Source organism: Tachypleus tridentatus, chromosome 2, assembly GCF_004210375.1.
Source record: "Tachypleus tridentatus isolate NWPU-2018 chromosome 2, ASM421037v1, whole genome shotgun sequence".
Taxonomy (NCBI): domain Eukaryota; kingdom Metazoa; phylum Arthropoda; class Merostomata; order Xiphosura; family Limulidae; genus Tachypleus; species Tachypleus tridentatus.
The window spans coordinates 81,744,146-81,762,868 of record NC_134826.1 but is presented as its reverse complement, the minus strand read 5'-3'; the positions used below and the strand labels follow the sequence as shown (position 1 = coordinate 81,762,868).

Sequence of the window (18,723 nt, the reverse complement as noted above, 5' to 3'; positions counted from 1 at the left end):
AGGGAAGAAGTGGTTACTTGGGTAAAGGGTGAGGTGAAAAGTCCTGCAATGGAGCAGAAGGATTATCTTAGATGTAGAGTGCTCTCCATGTTTTCTTTGAGCTCAGTGTGAAAGGGTGGTTTCATTTCAGAGCCTAGAAGTTAAAAAGCTGCTGACTGCTTTCATCCATTTGGTGCCTGTGGTCAGTCTGAGAAATTGCTGACCTTGTATCACAATGATGACACTAGACACAACTGTGTTGAGACATTATGAGAAAGTTTTAAGAAGGATCTAAGGCTTTCATAATTAAGTTTATGTGAGATTCTTTTGTGAGCAGATGCACAAGTGAGATGAAAGTAGGCACAGTTGGACCTAGCAGTTTAGCAACCAGTTCTGTCTTGTTGTCTGATGGAGTAGGCTGGAGGTTAAGCACTGGAAGCAAAGGTTTTTGGAAGGCTAGAACTCTTATGAAGCTACTTGAAAATGTGTGTTTTATAAATTAATATTTTCAGCCTTGTGTACTGTAAAACAGTGCAACCATCATCTATAATGTTATTGGTAATCCTAATCACTAGATGATCGAAAAATGAATTCTAGGCTGCTGTTTCTTGCTACCACAGTGGACCATTAGTGATGTATGAGTGGTTATCTGTTAGTTTTATCATAAAATACCATGCTATTTCAATACTACAGTTTTTATACTTGTTTATAATATTTTGATTTTTGTAATTTTTATTGCATTGGGCTCTTCTGTAGGTACAATATGAAATCTATATGAATTAGGCCTGGCATGGCCATGTGGTTAAGGCACTTGACTCATAATCAGAGGGTCGTGGGTTTGAATCCCCATCATACCAAACACGCTCACCCTTTCAGTCGTGGGGGCATTATAATGTGATAGTCAATCCCACTATTCATTGGTAAAAGAGTAGCCCAAGAGTTAGTGGTAGGTGGTGTTGACTAGTTGCCTTCCCTCTAGTCTAGTCTAGTCTAGGCTAGTGCAGGTAGCTCTTGTGTAGCTTTGTGCAAAATTCAAAACAAACCAAACCAATCTATGGGAATTAAAAAAATGCAGCTTTAATATGTTAGTGTTTCTGAAAATGTAAAAGACAGAAGCATTTTGCTGAGTGATAAAGTTACTTAATTTTCAGCAACTTTAGCATGTTGAACTCAAATTAAAAAAAGGCTTAAGTGAAACAAATTTCATAAAGATAAAAAGAATTTAATATTAATAAAAATACTAGATGTTTGCTAATGTTTTAGTTTTGTGCTCCAGCATTTTTAGCGTATTTTATTATAAACATGTTCGAAATTATTTAAAACTGTATTTGACAGTTTACAAGAGAAATGGAAGTCTATAATTTTTTTTTTTTTACATGCATGTGCTTGATGGTAAGTGTTTGTGTCATTTGGTTGGACTGCATGCTTAAATATCAACATTTCTAAACTATGGTGGTTAGTTCATAGAAAATACATGAGATGGTGCCACTTGCGTTAAAATTTGAAAGTAAATATAACCACAAAATGATAGTTTTCTATTTCCGAGATTTATTATTATATTTTTTCTTTGATTTTTACGTTGATTCATTTTTTATGCGAGTGTGTGTTGGAGGGTACTGATACACATTGTGTATGTTCATCTAGAGTAGTGTTTATAACATATTTATTGCGTTAGCCATTTCTATATACTTGTACATTTTATTTTCCATTTATTAGTTAAACATGTAGCATCATTAGTTAAAGTGTAGTTGTAGGTTATCTGTTCAGCATCACTTACGGGAAATACATTTCGTATTCGGTGAATTTTACTTCCCTGTTGATAACGAGCCCCCTTCCTTTATCAAACATAAAGAAAGAAAAAAAAACAACAGTCGTCTGAGTTGCAGATAACATGGCTTCGAGTTTCTTTACATAGTGTGTGTGGATTTTTACCTTGGCCATTAGATCAAGTAGGCGCAGGCTTTCCATTGTCTTCAGATATAAATGGAATTGAGACTTCTTCCTTTTCTGAAATGTGTTTATATAGATTGTATGTTTATCAGTAAGAATTATATGCGAGTGCTGAAATTTTGTTCGTAATCTTTACACGCCTACATTAAAATAAATACGTGTTTAATATGCTACAAAGCTGCCTTCATGGTAAAATCAAATTATTATCGGAAAAAATATTTTTGAAATATTTGCAATAAGGTCAGAGAGGGGTGGTTCCGATAGCTGTTATTCCCCCCAATAAAAAATAAAAATAAACCAGTGAATTTGGCATGACAAAAAGTTATCTTGACTATGTCGATAAAAACGAAGAGAAAAAGTTCGTTTCAAAATGAAAGCTTTTATGAAATTTTTCTTATAGGTGTATAGACTCGCAGGAAGGCCTCTATCAATAGTACCGCAGTTTTTAGCTATCTTAATTTATCGTCATATTGCACTGGTATCGTAGAACTAATTTTTTTATCTTCGTGATAGTCGTGTATTAGCTTGTATTTGCCTTTTCGATGATCGATTTTACTCTTCTTTGGTGTCATGGCAACCGTAAAACGACTTGATTCAGGCTAGATATTGTATTGGTGTAAAAAGTATATATCTGGTTTTGTAGATCCAAAACGTGACGAGATTTATAAAAACATACACATGTTTGTCTTTTTTAAAATCTCTTGGATACGAGTGGCCCTTGAAATAATTTTTTCACCGCTAAAGAAATTGAAATGCTAGCTTCTTCACTAGTGTGGAATGTAGTTCGTATCGACCTCGAAGTATGGCGCACACGCATCTCTGTCGAAAAAACTGAAACGTATGTTACTCTCTGTATTAGGATCTTTTCATAAAGAAAATGGCCGCGTGTCCTAACGTGTAATGCGTTGAAGTATGTACACATACGCACGCCATTTTATTGAATAATTAGTCGCACACACACATACCATTTTATTAAATAATTAGTGTATGTGGGAGATTTTTATGACATGAATTAGGGACTTACTCATGTAAATTTGAGAAAATGTAAAACCGGTAAATTACTGATTTACTATTTATAAGAAAGTTTTTAATGTATCTTAAAATTTATCGACATTTAATATATAAATCCATTTTAGAGTTAGAATCATAGGTTCGAAACTCATCCTTTTTACCCGTGAGGACGTCATAATGTAATGGTGAATTCCTCTATTCGCTGGGTGGTGGTGACTAGCTACTTAGTGTGTCGAGTGTAGGTCCGGCATGGCCAAGCGTGTTAAGGCGTGCGACTCGTAATCTGAGGGTCGCGACTTCAAATTCCCTTCACACCAAACATGATAGCTCTTTCATCCGTGGGGGCGTTATAATGTTACGGTCAATCCCACTATTTGTTGGTAAAAGAGTAGCCCAAGAGTTGGCGGTGGGTGGTGATGACTAGCTGCCTTCCCTCTAGTCTTACACTGCTAAATTTGGGATGGCTAGCACAGATAGCCCTCGAGTAGCTTTGTGTGAAATTCAAGAACAAAACAAAAAACGTGTCGAGTGTAAATTTAGGGACGAATAATGCAGTTAATTCTGGAGTAGCTTTGTGCGAAATTCAAAGCAAACAAACCTTTTTTTCTACTTTTTGTCATACACTAGAGAATCACAAAATGAGATAAACAAAATTATGTAGTAAGTGTTTTAATTATCGTTAAGCCCAATGCCACAAAATGGACTATTTGGGCTCTGCTCATCACAGGTATCAAAACTAGAATTTTAGCGTCGTAAGCCGCTAGATTTATCACTGAACCCCTAAGGGGTATATATAGTAAAAGATGAAGTAATTTAACCAGAAGTTGACCCCTAACAACGCGAGAATTTTATAAATTAACGGTAATTAATACAGAAGTGATATAACGTCAATGAAGAGTGACCTTTCAAAGTAAGAGAAGAATGTACACACGCAACCAACATTTCTGAGGTTGTTGCTGGGTTTCCTGTTTTGTTTTTGACAGAGAGAGAAACGTATTAGGAAGCCACGAGCTGTACTATTAAGAAATTACTTATCTAACAAACCAAAACGTAATATCAGAAAACGCTATCAGAGGTATAGTGCTCACCTAGATCTGTTACAATAATCGTAGAAACTTGCTGACGGAAAAAGGACATTTTTTAGCTCTAGAAATTTGCATCTATTCCGAATTAAACACAAGCGCGCACTTCGCAACGTTTGGGAAAATACACATGTACTGATGATTTTTTATACACACACAGAGTTGGGCGGAGCCAAATAGTTTATTTGCCCGGGCTATAAATCTTGGGATTCATGGTTTGTGACCCCTTGCCACAAGTCATCATCGACATTTTGAAGACCGTGTGTGCGTTATAAAAGTGAGGTCACATCCCACTATTCAATTAAACAAGAGTTGGCTGTGAGTTTTGTTAACTAGCTGCTACCTTCCTTCAAGACCTATACATACAGAGAGTCTTTGTGTAACTGTGAGAAAATTAAGGTATAAATGTTCAGTGTTGTTACCCTCGAGATTACATCTAGAAACGTGGTATATGCATGGAAAGCCACCTATTTATTTCGCTTCATCATCAGGCCTCGTTTTCTCTGATATTTCGGCTTCAGTTTTGGATTCTTTGTTAGTTAATGCATGCCTTACTGAACGCACATGATGAACTGGATACCATGAAGGTCTTATTACCTAACTTGTAGATTAAGTCATCAGTTGTTCGTCACACACACGACATAAAACCAGGAGAAGACATCAAATTTCATACGAGACATGAAGTTACAGAAAGCCAGATTCGGCCATTTATTAAAACGGAAGATTTATAAGTTGCCATACCTCTCGTTTGTTTGGAGGCAAACTTGTAGATGTTATGTAATAAAAGCAATTGAATAGCTCATCCAAAGCCTATTTTACTGAACGCGTTGAAAAATAATGTTTTAACTGTCCATCAACCTTCTGTCATTTGGTGATTCATACTTCTGGCTCCACCTAAGGGAATTATTTACAAAAATAAAATAACTCATCTTGAAAAGATGCATAATTTTCGAAGACTATTTGATTTAATAAATATTTTACGTACTGTTTTATAATGTAATTCACTTCGGAATAAAAGTTGCAAGTAATATGACTTTAGAGATTACGTAACGTTGCATTGGAACTCCAATGTCTGAAATCTCGTATTGGACTTATACCGAAGAAAACTAACTTGTTAAGTGTCTTAAGCTATGTATTTGTACTGTGTAATACAATCAACGAGACTTGAAGAGAAATATGCCCATTCGAGTACTGTTGTTACATAGCGTTGTATTCGTTTGTCTTTTTTTTCTTCTGCCTAGAAACCTTAGATTGTTTTACAAAGATATGCTTTAACATGAAAATTAAATTAATACGGACCAGTTGTTCTTGACCTCGCTCGCTTACCGACAATTCGTTGGTGGCCAGATTGGCTGTACCGAATCTCTTGCTGAGAAGACAGCCGAGAGACCGACCATATACCAAGTAAAACGCCGTAGGCGGCGAGGATGAGAGGTTTACAGTAATGATGCCTTTCCTAGCTTATCTTTAATATTTCTGCCTTTTAAAACCTTGTTGGCTGTTAGCCAGGTGTTCGAACTATTTTATAGAAGCGGAGGTTTTGTTGCCACGGGCATATAGCACAGAACCAGGAAGTCTGTACACACCGGAGACACTCAACTACATCGTGTATGCCACAATCCTATTTTATAGGTTGGAACTTTTTATGTTGGTTTGAAACAGGAAAAAAGAACCTAAAAATTGACTGTGCAAGATGATTTCAACACTAGTTGTTTGCTTCTAAACTGTAGTCAAAACAAAGTAATAAATCTGTAATATATTTGTTCGTAGGTAAAGAAAAAATATGTTTAATCAGAAACGTTTGCGAATCTTTAGGATTTAAATGATTCTTACAAACAATATTATGTCGAACTTATTACAGCAATGTTGTTTCGATATTTTTCTGCATTTTTTTATCTGTATGATTATGCGAATTTTTATAAAGAAAAGCGGTGTTTTTGTTGTTTTTTTGCTAAAACATATTGATGTCTTCGGACTCGTATTAATAAAAGTAGGGGTTCGATTCCCCTCGGTGAATACAGCAGATAGCCCGATGTGGCTTTGCTATGAGAACACACACACACACACACAAGATGTGTTGACATATTGTATGAAAAACAATAACTGTCGGGAATATAGCAGAGATGTCCCTTGATCAGCTGAACTTGACGGATCAAAAACTTTAAAATGAATTTTAAAGAAACTCTTTCAAAACCTCTTGTATGCGCCAAAAATACAGCTTGTTTACCGTAAAACAGGAAACTAACTTACGAAACCAGTTTCGGTCTTTAAAGCGCCAGGCCCAAAGTTGCAAGGTAATTAGATCACACATTGTGATATCCAGGAAAGGCATTAGTTGCTTTATTTTTATCGTATAATTTTAGAATACACTGACTGTTGGTGTATTGTTGTCGTAAGATTTCAGAATATATTAACTGTTGGTGCATTGTTGTTGTATGGTTTTGGAACATACCAATATTTACTCTTCAGAGGTGAATTACTACTGATTTTGTCACCCTAGTTTATTTCGTTCTTTACCATAAGCTTGACTTTATCCAATTTCCGGTACCATTTTACAACAGTACAGTATACAAGAACAAAAGGTAATTTCTTTAGTTTCTTTTACATGTTTCATGAAAAACAGCCGAGGCCTGTGAAATGTAAGGTGAGACAGCATTCGCGAAACAATAGCTAAGTAGACTAAAGCCAGCAGAATCATAGTTTTGAAGCCATACAGGTTTCAGTTATAATTTCTTCAGAATAACTCCAAGTTTCAGAAGATGTTTTTATTTTTGGCATTCCTGCAGGTTAAACATTTAAAATAATCTAAACATGTGAATTATTACATATAGAAGTCTGGTATTCATGGGGGTCTTCCGAAATTTTTCCTGGGGTGCAAAGTAGTGCAATATTATGAAGCGAATAAATATGTAAATGCTGAATGAATAAATAAAATTATTCCTCGTTTTCCATTGAGCAGTTGCAGAATTAAATTTGAGTAAATTAATCTCTGAGACATTCCCCTCGTTTTTTTATTACTCATCAGAAACTTACCAGCCTACCCTTAAAGTGAAATTATTTTAGACAGGATTAGAATAATTTATCAGACCTTGGGTGTGGTCAAATATATTAATCGAAAGAGTTTGACCTTCTGAGTCGAAAACTGTAATTAGATCTCAAATCGATTAAGAAATGACGGAGGTACGATTTAGAAGTTTATACTTGGGAGGTGAGGGGGGTCATCTCTAAGTCGTTCTATGAGCCACTCATCCCTGGCTAAAACTACGTGTTAATATAGGTCTAGAATTTCGAAATAACGTGTATACAAGAAACAAATTGTTTTGTACCAAATATGACTGTTCCAACGTGCATATACCGGTACAAAGGAAGAGTTTTAATGTATACATACTGTTGTTGTTGAGGCTAGCAACGTTTGAGAATGTCGAACTTAGAATTTTACAAGACTAATAATTAACACTGTTTGCATGCGAGGTCGTTTTGAATGTAACAACCAGTTTCAAAAACAGCGTTTGAACGTCACGCATTCAGCGCGCATGAATCACACATGGGTGAATTGGGAAACGGCATCCCTTGCGGCTTAAAATAGTTAGAAAATAATGGTACTATTATACTGACATGAAAAGCGAACTCGGTTCGTGCAGGTAATTACAGCATCTCTGTAGTTACAGTGTGTGCTTCTACTATCTTGGCTGTACATCAACATTGGTCGAGTGTAGGTTATTGACGTTTTTAAAACTCGGTACACGTACCTAGTGTCGACTGAGAATGTTTTTATTATGGAAAAGTTTAAAATCATTTTTAACTAGCAAAGCTTTATGGAGAGCGGAAAAACCAAAACCGTGAAGTATTGCGTACGTTTTGAAGCTCTGTCGCTGTTTATCGCGAACACTGGATACGAAAGTATCTGTGTTGCTATTTATCGTGATATTTTGTTTGTTTTTTTAAAAGTAAGCTCAAGTTTATACATTACTCTTAACTCCTTACGTGGAACTCTGGACAACTAATATGACAGGTCTAATCCAGAGACAAACCAGGATGACGGGCCTAACTGAAAGACAAATCACTGCCAAAGGTCTAACCCAGAGACAAAAGAATATCTAAACACTTCCAAAATTACCCCTTCTCCCTTCGATGTGTCTACAGATTTACAACGCTGGGAGCCGGATTTCGGTATCTGTGATGTGCACAGCACGAATAGCGAATTGTGTAGCATTGTGCTAAATTTCAAACAAACATTTCCAAATATTTTTTGTCAGGCTTTTGTGCATAAGTGACGCAACTTCTTAAATATTGACATTCGAATGTAATTAAACTCAGTTGTGTGTTTTATACAAACAACTTATAAATTCTGTTTGTTTACCTTTCTTTTATGGATGATCACTTAATTGGTAATACAAACAAAACAGAATTATATCATGCCTTCTCCCTAAAAACCTTGGAAGAAAATTTGATACAGCCAAGTAACTTGAGTCAGCAAAAGAAACGGAACGAGATTGAAGTGTTAAAAGATGGAAAATAAAGGCATCTCAGGGTTCAATTATGAACAACACGTATGAAAGAACTTGTAAGGAAGAAATATATTTAGTACAGTTATAACATGTACCACACGAGACTTGACTTGGACGCTCGCCAATCCAACAGGAGATATCTTTAGCACATGTGCATGTGTATTAGCCACTTAGGAGTGAGGCAGTTTCTCATAAAGGATTATGACTTTTGCCTTGCTGTAAACCAGTAGAATATAATAATGGTACTGGAATTCCACCATCTGTTGTCTGGTGCAGAGATACGCTTTTATAGTTTTAGGAATTCTATTCAGTTTTGTTAAGTTTGTGTATATGTAGACTTTACTTACAAAAAACAATCGCATCCATTAAAGATTGACTGGCAGTTAACTGCATGTAGAAAGCCGGATAGATAGCGTGTGGTGACACAAGCTCTGTAAACGATATGGGTGACATCATACGTTGTCATAGTAACTGATTTAAATATCTTTCGGTAATTGTGCAAACGAAATCTGATGAATAACTAGAAAAGGAGGAAACTTTAAAAACTGGAAACACGAAAGGAATCTGGTGAATAACTGATGTCTGGAGAACGAAAAAACTGGAAATTGGAAAATAAATAAATTTAGTTAACTGGAAACTGGAGATGTTTTTTGCATGTAGCATAAATATTTAACCTGTTTTGATGGGATATTTGTGTCTGTGAATTGAACAAGTGAAGTATTGACCATATTTAATTTGCCACTTGTATAATGATTTTGTAACATATAAAACCATACTTTTATATATACTACACAAATATTATAGTTTGTTCTTTTTCTATTGTAATAAAGAATAAAAGGACAAATTGAAATCCATTCATGAGTGTTTACGTACTAACACCGTTCAACTTTGGCCTGGTACCTTGTAATAACTAATTTCTCTAGACATTACAGTTTTGCCACTTAAAATAGTCAAAAGAAATGTGTAAAAATCATATTTTATAGTTGACTGTGTCAGCAAACCTGTTTGGTGTTACTGTCGTCACTGGAGCAAAGCTCGTGAGAGTACTGTCGTATATGACAAGTCTCCACGGTAAAACAAGTTTAATTATAATGTAGAAATTGCAAAATAAATACAACGTAAGTAGTCTGAAAATAATCAGTTGTAGAAAAATTAAGTTTTTCCCATCGGTGTTTCCTGGAAGGATTTGGCGCAGGTAGCCTAGTTGTTTTGCGCCATAAAACACCGAACCAACCAACCAACGGGAAACTAAATGCACAGCCGAAGAGTAACAAATGTAAATGGTAAACTTGATATCTGGAAAAAGGAAAATTATTTATTATCAAAATGTTATTTGCTATAGAAAATTAGCTGAAAAGCGGACTTATAAAATGCATGAATAAATCTCGCCCTATGTTGCATCTAAAGACTTTAAGGGTTGGTATATATACTCTAAGTATCAACAATACGTAGATTGCATAACACCTGTAATGAGCGTGTCTTAGTAAATTACACAAACGAGATAGGCTAACGTGGGTACAGAATAAGTCTTAATTGTCACAATAAGTTAAATATATTTTTGTAACAGTTGTTGCTAGGTGAGTTTCTTTTAGATTTTTCTCAGTAAGTAAAAATGCAAAGCCCTTTCTTCGGATACGACTATTATACGCTTTTTACAACACAGTTAAACAATATTTGACGTCTTATCAGATATTGCTTTTTCTTTTTTTTTCGTACAAAATATATTTTTCGCATTTCCTATTACTTCATTGAAAACACTGACTGAACATTGACAAGATACAACAGTGAACTAACTTACTGCTCAGTCAGTTCAGCTCTTCTAATTCAGATTTTACTGGTTAAATTTCTACCCTAAACTTTCAAGGAAATTCCAGTTTTTGAGCCGCTTCCTCCTCACGTGACGCCAAACTCACTCTAGCGAGTGGCTAAATTTTAAAATATAAAGCTAAACCCACAACTATATACAGACAGTGTTGACTATGGTAGGATAATGTTATACAGACAGTGTTGACTATGGTAGGATAATGTTATACAGACAGTGTTGATTATGGTAGGATAATGTGAATGTGTGGAGTTTTATCAAATCTTTACAGTATGTTTCAGAATCGTCTGTTGTAAAAACATCGTTAATTCGATAAACCAAATTCGAGACTCGCATCCTGTGTTGTTGCATTTTAACAGTGTATTTAATGACGATTTCGAATCGCTTGAGAATAAAGATAAATATATTTAAGATAGTAATAATATAAAAGCACACATCAGTATGTCATATTTCCGAGCACTGACATATGTTTCGCGAAATCAAGCTAAAATTTTCACATTATGTTCAAAATTGTTATAAATTTCATAAAAATTATACGAATAAAATTTATCTTGGGTAGCCCTCGGAAAAAAGGTTCTTTGGAATAGTTTTAAGCACTAGACTTCTGTAACGCACGAAGATCGAAGATGTGGATCATTCATACTGTTTATAAGATAGCTTAATGAGTGTTTTTCTCGTTATTAATTGACATTTTATTAATAACAAGAGATTTAATTTTTAAAGATATACAAATGTTTTTATTTGCGTTTAGTAAATGATTGTCAGTTTGACTGCTGAAGTATATTTTGAGTGCATTATGTTTTTAAACTTTCGTGTTCAGTTGGCCGTAATAACATTTACGACTTTATGGGTTCATCAGTCCTACCTGAAAGAATTGTTTTAAACTATTTGTCGATTGGTGGCCATGTTTATGGAAAGGAATTTAGTCATAATTATTTTTAACCACAAATTACCGATGGAACGATTGAAGTTCATAACCATCTCGTCAGCTTCTCAATATTAAAAAACAAACAAAAAACTGTTCATTCACCAAATTACTTCGGTGTCTGCGTCTTTGATCTTCACAGGGTCTCTAATAGCTCGACTTAAACACAATGCAACTAAAAATACCATCAATATAAGTTAATTTCACGAATTAGTGCTGAGAGTTTTCTATTACTGTGTATAGAACATAAATGAAGTTTGTATGTAGAATATTAACTTTCTTAGATTGAGTGTTGCGACAAAAAAAAAGTTATTGAATACGATGTAATTTGTGGACCACTGGTAATAATCAACTTATGAACAAGTCGGAATTTTGTGAATTAAACCAACCCTGAAAATAGATTTTCTCTCCCAGTTTCCGTTGGATAAACTTTTAAGTTTTATTGTCTCATCCTTAAGGAAACGCTTTTAGTATTTTGGTAAAAATTGCAAGTATGTTGTAGTGTAAGTGCATAGAATGTCATGTGAAAAACTGTCTTGTTTTGCGCTAACCCGGAAGAAATTTCACGAACAGTTAAGTAAACGTACTTAATGTGTAAAGTGGAGTAGCGTTGCCAGTCCTGTTTCTCTTTTCGTGCATGGTTTGTGACATTTACATTTTCATTATAGTGGAAGATCATATGGAAATCCAGTGTTTTGGTTATAAATATTGATTCTAATATATAATGTCGCTCGTTGGTGTTGAGAATCGGGAGCCTCTTCTCACCTGATTGGAATCAAGTGTTGACAAGTTGTTACGAGAAAAGTAATCGTAAATTTGCGGTTGTGGTATTTTAAAATAATATGTAGAAAATGTGTACGATCAAGAAAATCATATAAAATTTAAAAAATCCACTGATGTATTTTTAGTTAATTTTTGTATATGTAGTTAAAAGTCATCAATTTGTTTTTTAATTTCGGGTTAAATGTACACAGGTTATAGTTTATTACTATTAGAATGTGGAGTCGTATTTAACATTCAAGATTTGGAAACTTAACCAAATATATTGATTCCGTTAATCAAAGGGAGTATTAAGTTAACCTAAAATTAAAACAACGATGAGGAATAAATACCACTGGCTCACGTGTTACACACCAGATGGCACTCACATTATACTCCAGTTTATTAATTTTATTTCAACTTTCCACTGGTAAGAAAATGCTAACAATTAGAACATTTACAGTAAGGGTTGGATACAGGAGACATATTGACTCGTGCTTTATTCGCGTTAACGTTGAAAAAAAAAGGGGGGGAGTTACATTAGTGTATAAATGGGATAATGGCTAATAACGATTATAATACTGAAATATGTTTTTAAGATGTTAATTGTGGGAAGGTAAAGTTTGGAAGAGTGTATGGATAGGAAATGTATAATGGCATTTAAAACTCTAACAAACTAGGGTTTTAAGATGGTGCCTGGGAGTAGGTACATTTTGAAATTGTGTACGTATGGATGAGAGATATAACATTTGGAATACAAACAGAACAGTCCTTTTGACATCTAAATCCACGTGAAATTGTTTTTAATATAGTTGGATGATAGCTAAAATCCGGCAGAATACTCATAAAACTAGATGGGCACTTGGTAGAATGCATACCTCTATCAAGCAGCATTGATTATATTCCACTCTTTAAAAAAAAAAAACTAAAATGTGTCCATTGTTTTCAATGGACTTGGACCATTTTTGGCAGAACAATGAGGAACAACTTTCTACATATGTCCATTAACTATCATCAAAATCCGATCATTTTCGACAGAGTATAATTAGTGTGAAAAACATAACACCAGATAGGGAAGTTTTGGATTTTCTTACCATTTTGTGACCTTGTCTTTTGACCCTCCATAAAACTAACGTCTTGCAAGTTGGATCATATTCCAAATGCGTACCAACTTTTGTTCATATCCACTTAGCTAATTTCAATAAATCTTGCTGACAAATGCACAGGATGGGAAACATAACCTCCATCCATCTTCAGTGATGAAAATAATAATTTTATTTTTTCATAGACTGGAAGTATTAAATTAGTTTTTAACATATTCCTTAAATGGAATAATGATCAGAAGTGTATTATTTTACGTATGGAAGTAATGGTTTTGCATAGTACTGATGTCTTGGTCATGAATTTAACAAGGTTATTACTTTCATCACAGAATGTGGACAGAGGTTAAGTTTGCAATTCTGTAGCACACTTTTAAATACACAAAATAAGCTTTACTGTGATCATTCACTCAGTAAAGAACTATCTATGGGGTATATGTGTGTACATCAAAAGAGTTATATGATGGACTCATGCATGATGTATAGGATATATATATTTAATTTTTATTTGTATTCTTCTGAAGGAAAAATTAAATACTGCCTTTACATATCCTTTCTTTTAAATGTCCTGTATTACTCCTGATGATTCAAGCAAGCTATATTCAGTTTTAATTAGGCCCATACAACCTCAATAATTTTCTTATCGTGACTTCGTGCAAGCCAAGCCATGAATTTTGTGTTCTGTCAGCCTTTGTCACAGCAAGATAACGTTTCATCACATTTTCTGTATTCTTAGGAATAATTTTCTTGCTGGAAGATAAATCCCTGCCTGATGAGTCCATGTTCTTGATAAATAATAATTTGTATGTATTTATCAGCAGCCAGGTGCCATCACTTTTATGTAGACCACAACACAGTTGGCTGAGGTGCAAAACCAAACCTATATCGATGTCCCACAGTGCTTCAATCTATATCTTTTGTTTTACCTTAACAATGACACCATTCTTCTCTTTACCACTAAAAGAACTATTGTGATCGTTGGTGAACACCACAAACATATGTTCATTCCACTGTTTCTAGTGTATTACCCATTCGAAACGTTTGGCATGGTTACTTCTCAACAGCATTTTCTATGCACCTGTATCCATTGAGACACTTCATTCTGATGTGTATTTTACTGTTCTCAGAATAACTTCTATATTTACAATAAAATAATTGGGAAGGTCTGTACTTGAATGTCAGCTATCTAGTGCAGAACATAGCCTAAGGTACTGAAAAGCACTTTTCAGAAGTAAAATTATAAAATATAAAAGAAATAACTGAACCTTATTTATTTTTATAAATTTATTCAGACAGAAGTGCAAAATAATCATCCAGATTAACCTCAAAATACAAATTCCTTAGATAAGTTACTTACAAGTGTCATAAAAGTAAGGAAGAAGTAACAACAGTGTAAAACATGTAACTGAAAATATTATTTACCCAATTTCATGCCTCATTTAAATAACAGCAAAATTTTCTGAGATTTTTCTCATACTTACATATAGTCAAATTGCTAGGATTGGAAACAATAAATGATGCTCCTGTAGTTTATTTTAATATTACTGGGTCTATTAAAGAATGGTCCAAATATGAAACAGGATTATTTTATTGGTATAAATTCATTAAAATTAAATATGTTCAGTCTGTTCTGTATGTTTTTCTTTAACAAAGACATCAGCATATGTGTTTTAGATTTATATCTCATTCATATCCAATTTTTAAATTAATTTTTGTTTTGTATAGTTTGTACTCTACTCTCAAGTGTACTGTTTGTGATAGTGGTAAGTCTTTGAACACAGATCATTGTATGTGTCATAAACTACCTAAGAGAGGATTTGGTAATATTTCTCATACCTGTTAGTCACATAATTTAGTACTGTTACTGTTTTAGTCAGTGGTGAATTAGCATTAAAGTACCAGCCCAGGCTGCATATACTGCTAACAAATGAAAATTTAAAATCAGATTCTGCAGATGACCCCTTGATGTGGATTCATGTACGTGGTGAGGGGATCACCCAGAGAAGGTTCTGTTTTTACAGTTTACCTCTGTGATCTAAACATCCACCTGAGTGTTTGCCATGCATGGTAACCCATGAAGGGGAGGAGAGAATCCTGGTGGTTGAGGGGTCCATCTCCAACACACCACTTTGGCCTTGAATTCCTGTAAATGGGCAGTCTTGGGGTGCCCCCCCCACCCCAGGATCAATTGGCTAGTTTACTTGGGCCAGGGTCAGCCGAGTACCAACATAGGACATCCACAACGGGTGTTGTGGACATTGTGTCTGACACTGGTGTTCACGTATAGTGCTCACAAAACCCTGGCATTGTTGCAGTGCTCTTAAGGCACTGTAGTGCATCCCCTTGTAGGGCTCCATGGTGGGTGGGGTCAGTGGGCACCGAAAAATTTTCTATTTATGGTGGATACTCCTAAAACAAAACAAAAAATAACACAACTTGAAACTATCGAGAAAACCTGACTACTGGAAAATGACCACGTATGGATGAATCTGTACAGCCTATCTCACCACTTGAATCTGTCCTGCAATTCCTAATTTTGCATTCTTTAAGTGACAAACCTCTAGGGCAGATGTCCTCATTTTTTATTCAGAAGGGCTTGCTGGCTCTCCTAAATCAGTAAAAAAGTTACATTTGGGAGACATCTGAGTGGAAACATCTTCATCACAGCATTCCAAACTCCTCCTGACATCAAAGGCCTTGGGGGACATACCCATTGAAGTTACTCCTCATTCCACTTTGAATACTTCCAGAGGAGTCATAGTTGAAAGAGATTTAAGGACTGTCCCCAAATCGGAGATTCTCACAGGTCTCACCAGCCAAGGTGTCACAGCAGTACACCAAACCTTCACTCAAAGATGGTACGCATCCTTCTTATTTTACCTCTTGCCCTAAATGGGTAAAAGAAAAAGAACTACAACGTCTCAAGACAGTTAACAATCTCACCTACACAGAGGCTTGAAAATTATTATTACCTATTCCGACCAGAACTTATGCTGCTGTAACCCATTCTGCTACTACAGTAGGAGTCCAAACAGACCTTACCCTATCCCCTACACAATCTTCACTAGCAAGTCTTAATGAAACACTTCCCAAAATCAACACAGTTTATGAATCAGTATCTCCTTCCATCTCTGTCCTGACCACACCTTCCAGTCATTGCCAAACTTCACCTTCTTCAAGTCAAGATGTATCAAGAGACGGAAACCCCAAAAATTAAACAACTCGTCCGCACCCTCAATCATTAGTACATGTACCGATAAATTCAGACCCGACCATTCAAGCTAGAGCACAATCTATAGAGGGCAATAGATCCACATCCAATAAAGAAAAAAATGTGGTCATAAGCAGAAGGACTCTCTACAATCTTCTCCTTTGAAATAATTAAACATGGCCACACTAATCCAATGGAACTGTCGAGGTTTCCAATCAAATGTGACTGACATCAAAAATCTGATTGGCTTTTATCATCCCATATGTCTTTCTTTGCAGGAAACATTTCTACAGCCTACAAATACAGTTACTATCTGCCACTATTCATTATACCGGAACGACAGGCTGTGTATAGGACGGGGACATGGGGGAGTTGCATTGCTGGTTGATCAGCATTTGTCCACCTGGTCGTTGTCTTTAACCACACCCTTGGAGGCTGTAGTCATCCGTGTCTCCTTGGGTTGTACCATCACTATTTGCTCTCTATACCTTGCACCTGAAATGCATAAAAATCAATCAGACCTCGGTACCCTCATTGAGCAACTGCCTACCCCCTTTATAATCTTGGAAGATTTCAATGGGCATAATCCCCTCCGGTGTGGCTTCCGTATTGATATGAGAGGGCGTGCCATAGAGTATACGCTCCTGAACCACAACCTGGTTCTATTCAATACTGGCTCTTACACATATTTTCATACACCTAGTCAGTCATTTACAGCTATAGATCTTTCTGTCTGTTCCCCTTTGCTACTCACTCACTTTTCCTGAGAGGTTGACATTAATCCATGAGGTAGTGATCATTTTTCCCATCATCTTATGAGAGATTGGCCGTGATCAGTATCACTCAATTTATGTACCTCAGTGGAAGTTGGTCCAAGCCAACTGGCCTTCTTTCAGTATTCTCTCGGAACTTGATCCTGCCATCTTATGTAAATCATCCGTAGATGATTGTATAGCAGCAGTAACCAACAGTATTATACAAGCTGCTACTCGATGCATCCCTAAAACCTCGACATGTTCCCTATGGTATCCCCGCCCTTGGTGGAATTCTACCTGTTCTATAACATGGAACACTTAGAAGCGTGCTTGGGATAAATTTTGAAGATACCCCACACTCTCAAACCACATTGCATTTCAGCAAGCTCGTGCAACCGCTCAGCAAGTTAGACATCAAAGCCAGAAGGAATCTTGGATTAAATACACCTCCAGCATTTCTTCAACCACCAGCACAAAAGTTATATGGGATGAGATCCAGAGGGTGAGTGGAAGATATACTTCTGCCCCCCTCTCTATTTTAATATCTGATGGCCATGAAGTTGCAGATGCACAGAGCATTGCTAATACTCTTGAGGACATCTTCTCTCATGTACCTAGCTCTTCAAACTTATCCCCTTCATTTTTATCCATTAAAATACAGGCAGAGCATTTGCCTCTTTCCTTTTCAACCGACCATTCCTATGACTATAATTGCCCTCTTACACTGATGGAACTCAAACTTGCTATTCATCGGTCAGGCAATAGATCAGTTGGTCCTGATAATATATATTATGAGATGTTATGCTACCTCTCCCAGAACTCTCTTACTATTCTCCTAGCTGTCTTTAATCAGATATGGCAGGAAAATGTCTATCCAGATGCTTGGCGACAAGCTGTCATACTCCCTATTCTGAAACCCGGGACTGATCCAACAATTCCTTCGAATTACCGTCCCATTGCTTTGACAAGTTGTCTCAGTAAGATTTTAGAGGGGATAATCAATGCCTTGCTCGTTTGGTTTTTTTTCTCACCTACTCAGTGTGGGTTCCGAAGACAATGTTCTACAATAGACCACTTAATTTGCCTCAAAACATCAGAGAAGCCTTTTTGAGGTGATAACATCTTGTTAGTTTTTTTTATTTAGAAAAAGCTTACAATACAACGTGGAGATGTGTTATCTTACGAGACCTTTACTCGTATGGATTGCATGGAAACTTACCACTTTCCTCCAGCAATTCTTAAAGAAATGCCAATTCCAAGTCTTTCTGGGCTCAACACTTTCTCATTTTTTTCCACAGGAACTTGGAGTCCCTCAGGGCTATATTCTGAATGTCACATTTTTCATTATAAAGATTAATGCCATCAGTGAACAGCTACCCCCCTACAGTTGCAAATGGTCTTTTTGTTGATTACTTTCACATCTCATGTCAGTCATTAAACATGAGGTTTATTGAACAGCAGCTACAAACTGCAATCAATCAGATACTGAAATGGACCATGACAAATGGTTTTAAACTTTCGCTCTCTAAAACCGTTTGTATACATTTCTGCCACTAACGGGGAATCCACCCAGATCCAGAACTCCGTCTTGATGATGTTGTACTTCCTGTCATTCCTGAGG

The 18,723-nt window shown here is 35.8% G+C and overlaps 1 protein-coding gene across 1 annotated transcript; it reads left to right on the top strand.

The window, feature by feature from the left end:
* The first annotated feature begins 15,615 nt into the window (after positions 1-15,615).
* LOC143236884 (uncharacterized) lies at positions 15,616-18,467 on the top strand. The gene is made up of 3 exons (XM_076475539.1): positions 15,616-15,752; positions 16,122-16,323; positions 17,485-18,467. The coding sequence occupies exons 1-3, from the start codon at positions 15,616-15,618 to the stop codon at positions 18,211-18,213; spliced, it is 1,068 nt and encodes a 355-aa protein (XP_076331654.1). The 3' UTR covers positions 18,214-18,467.
* The last annotated feature ends 256 nt before the right edge of the window (positions 18,468-18,723 follow it).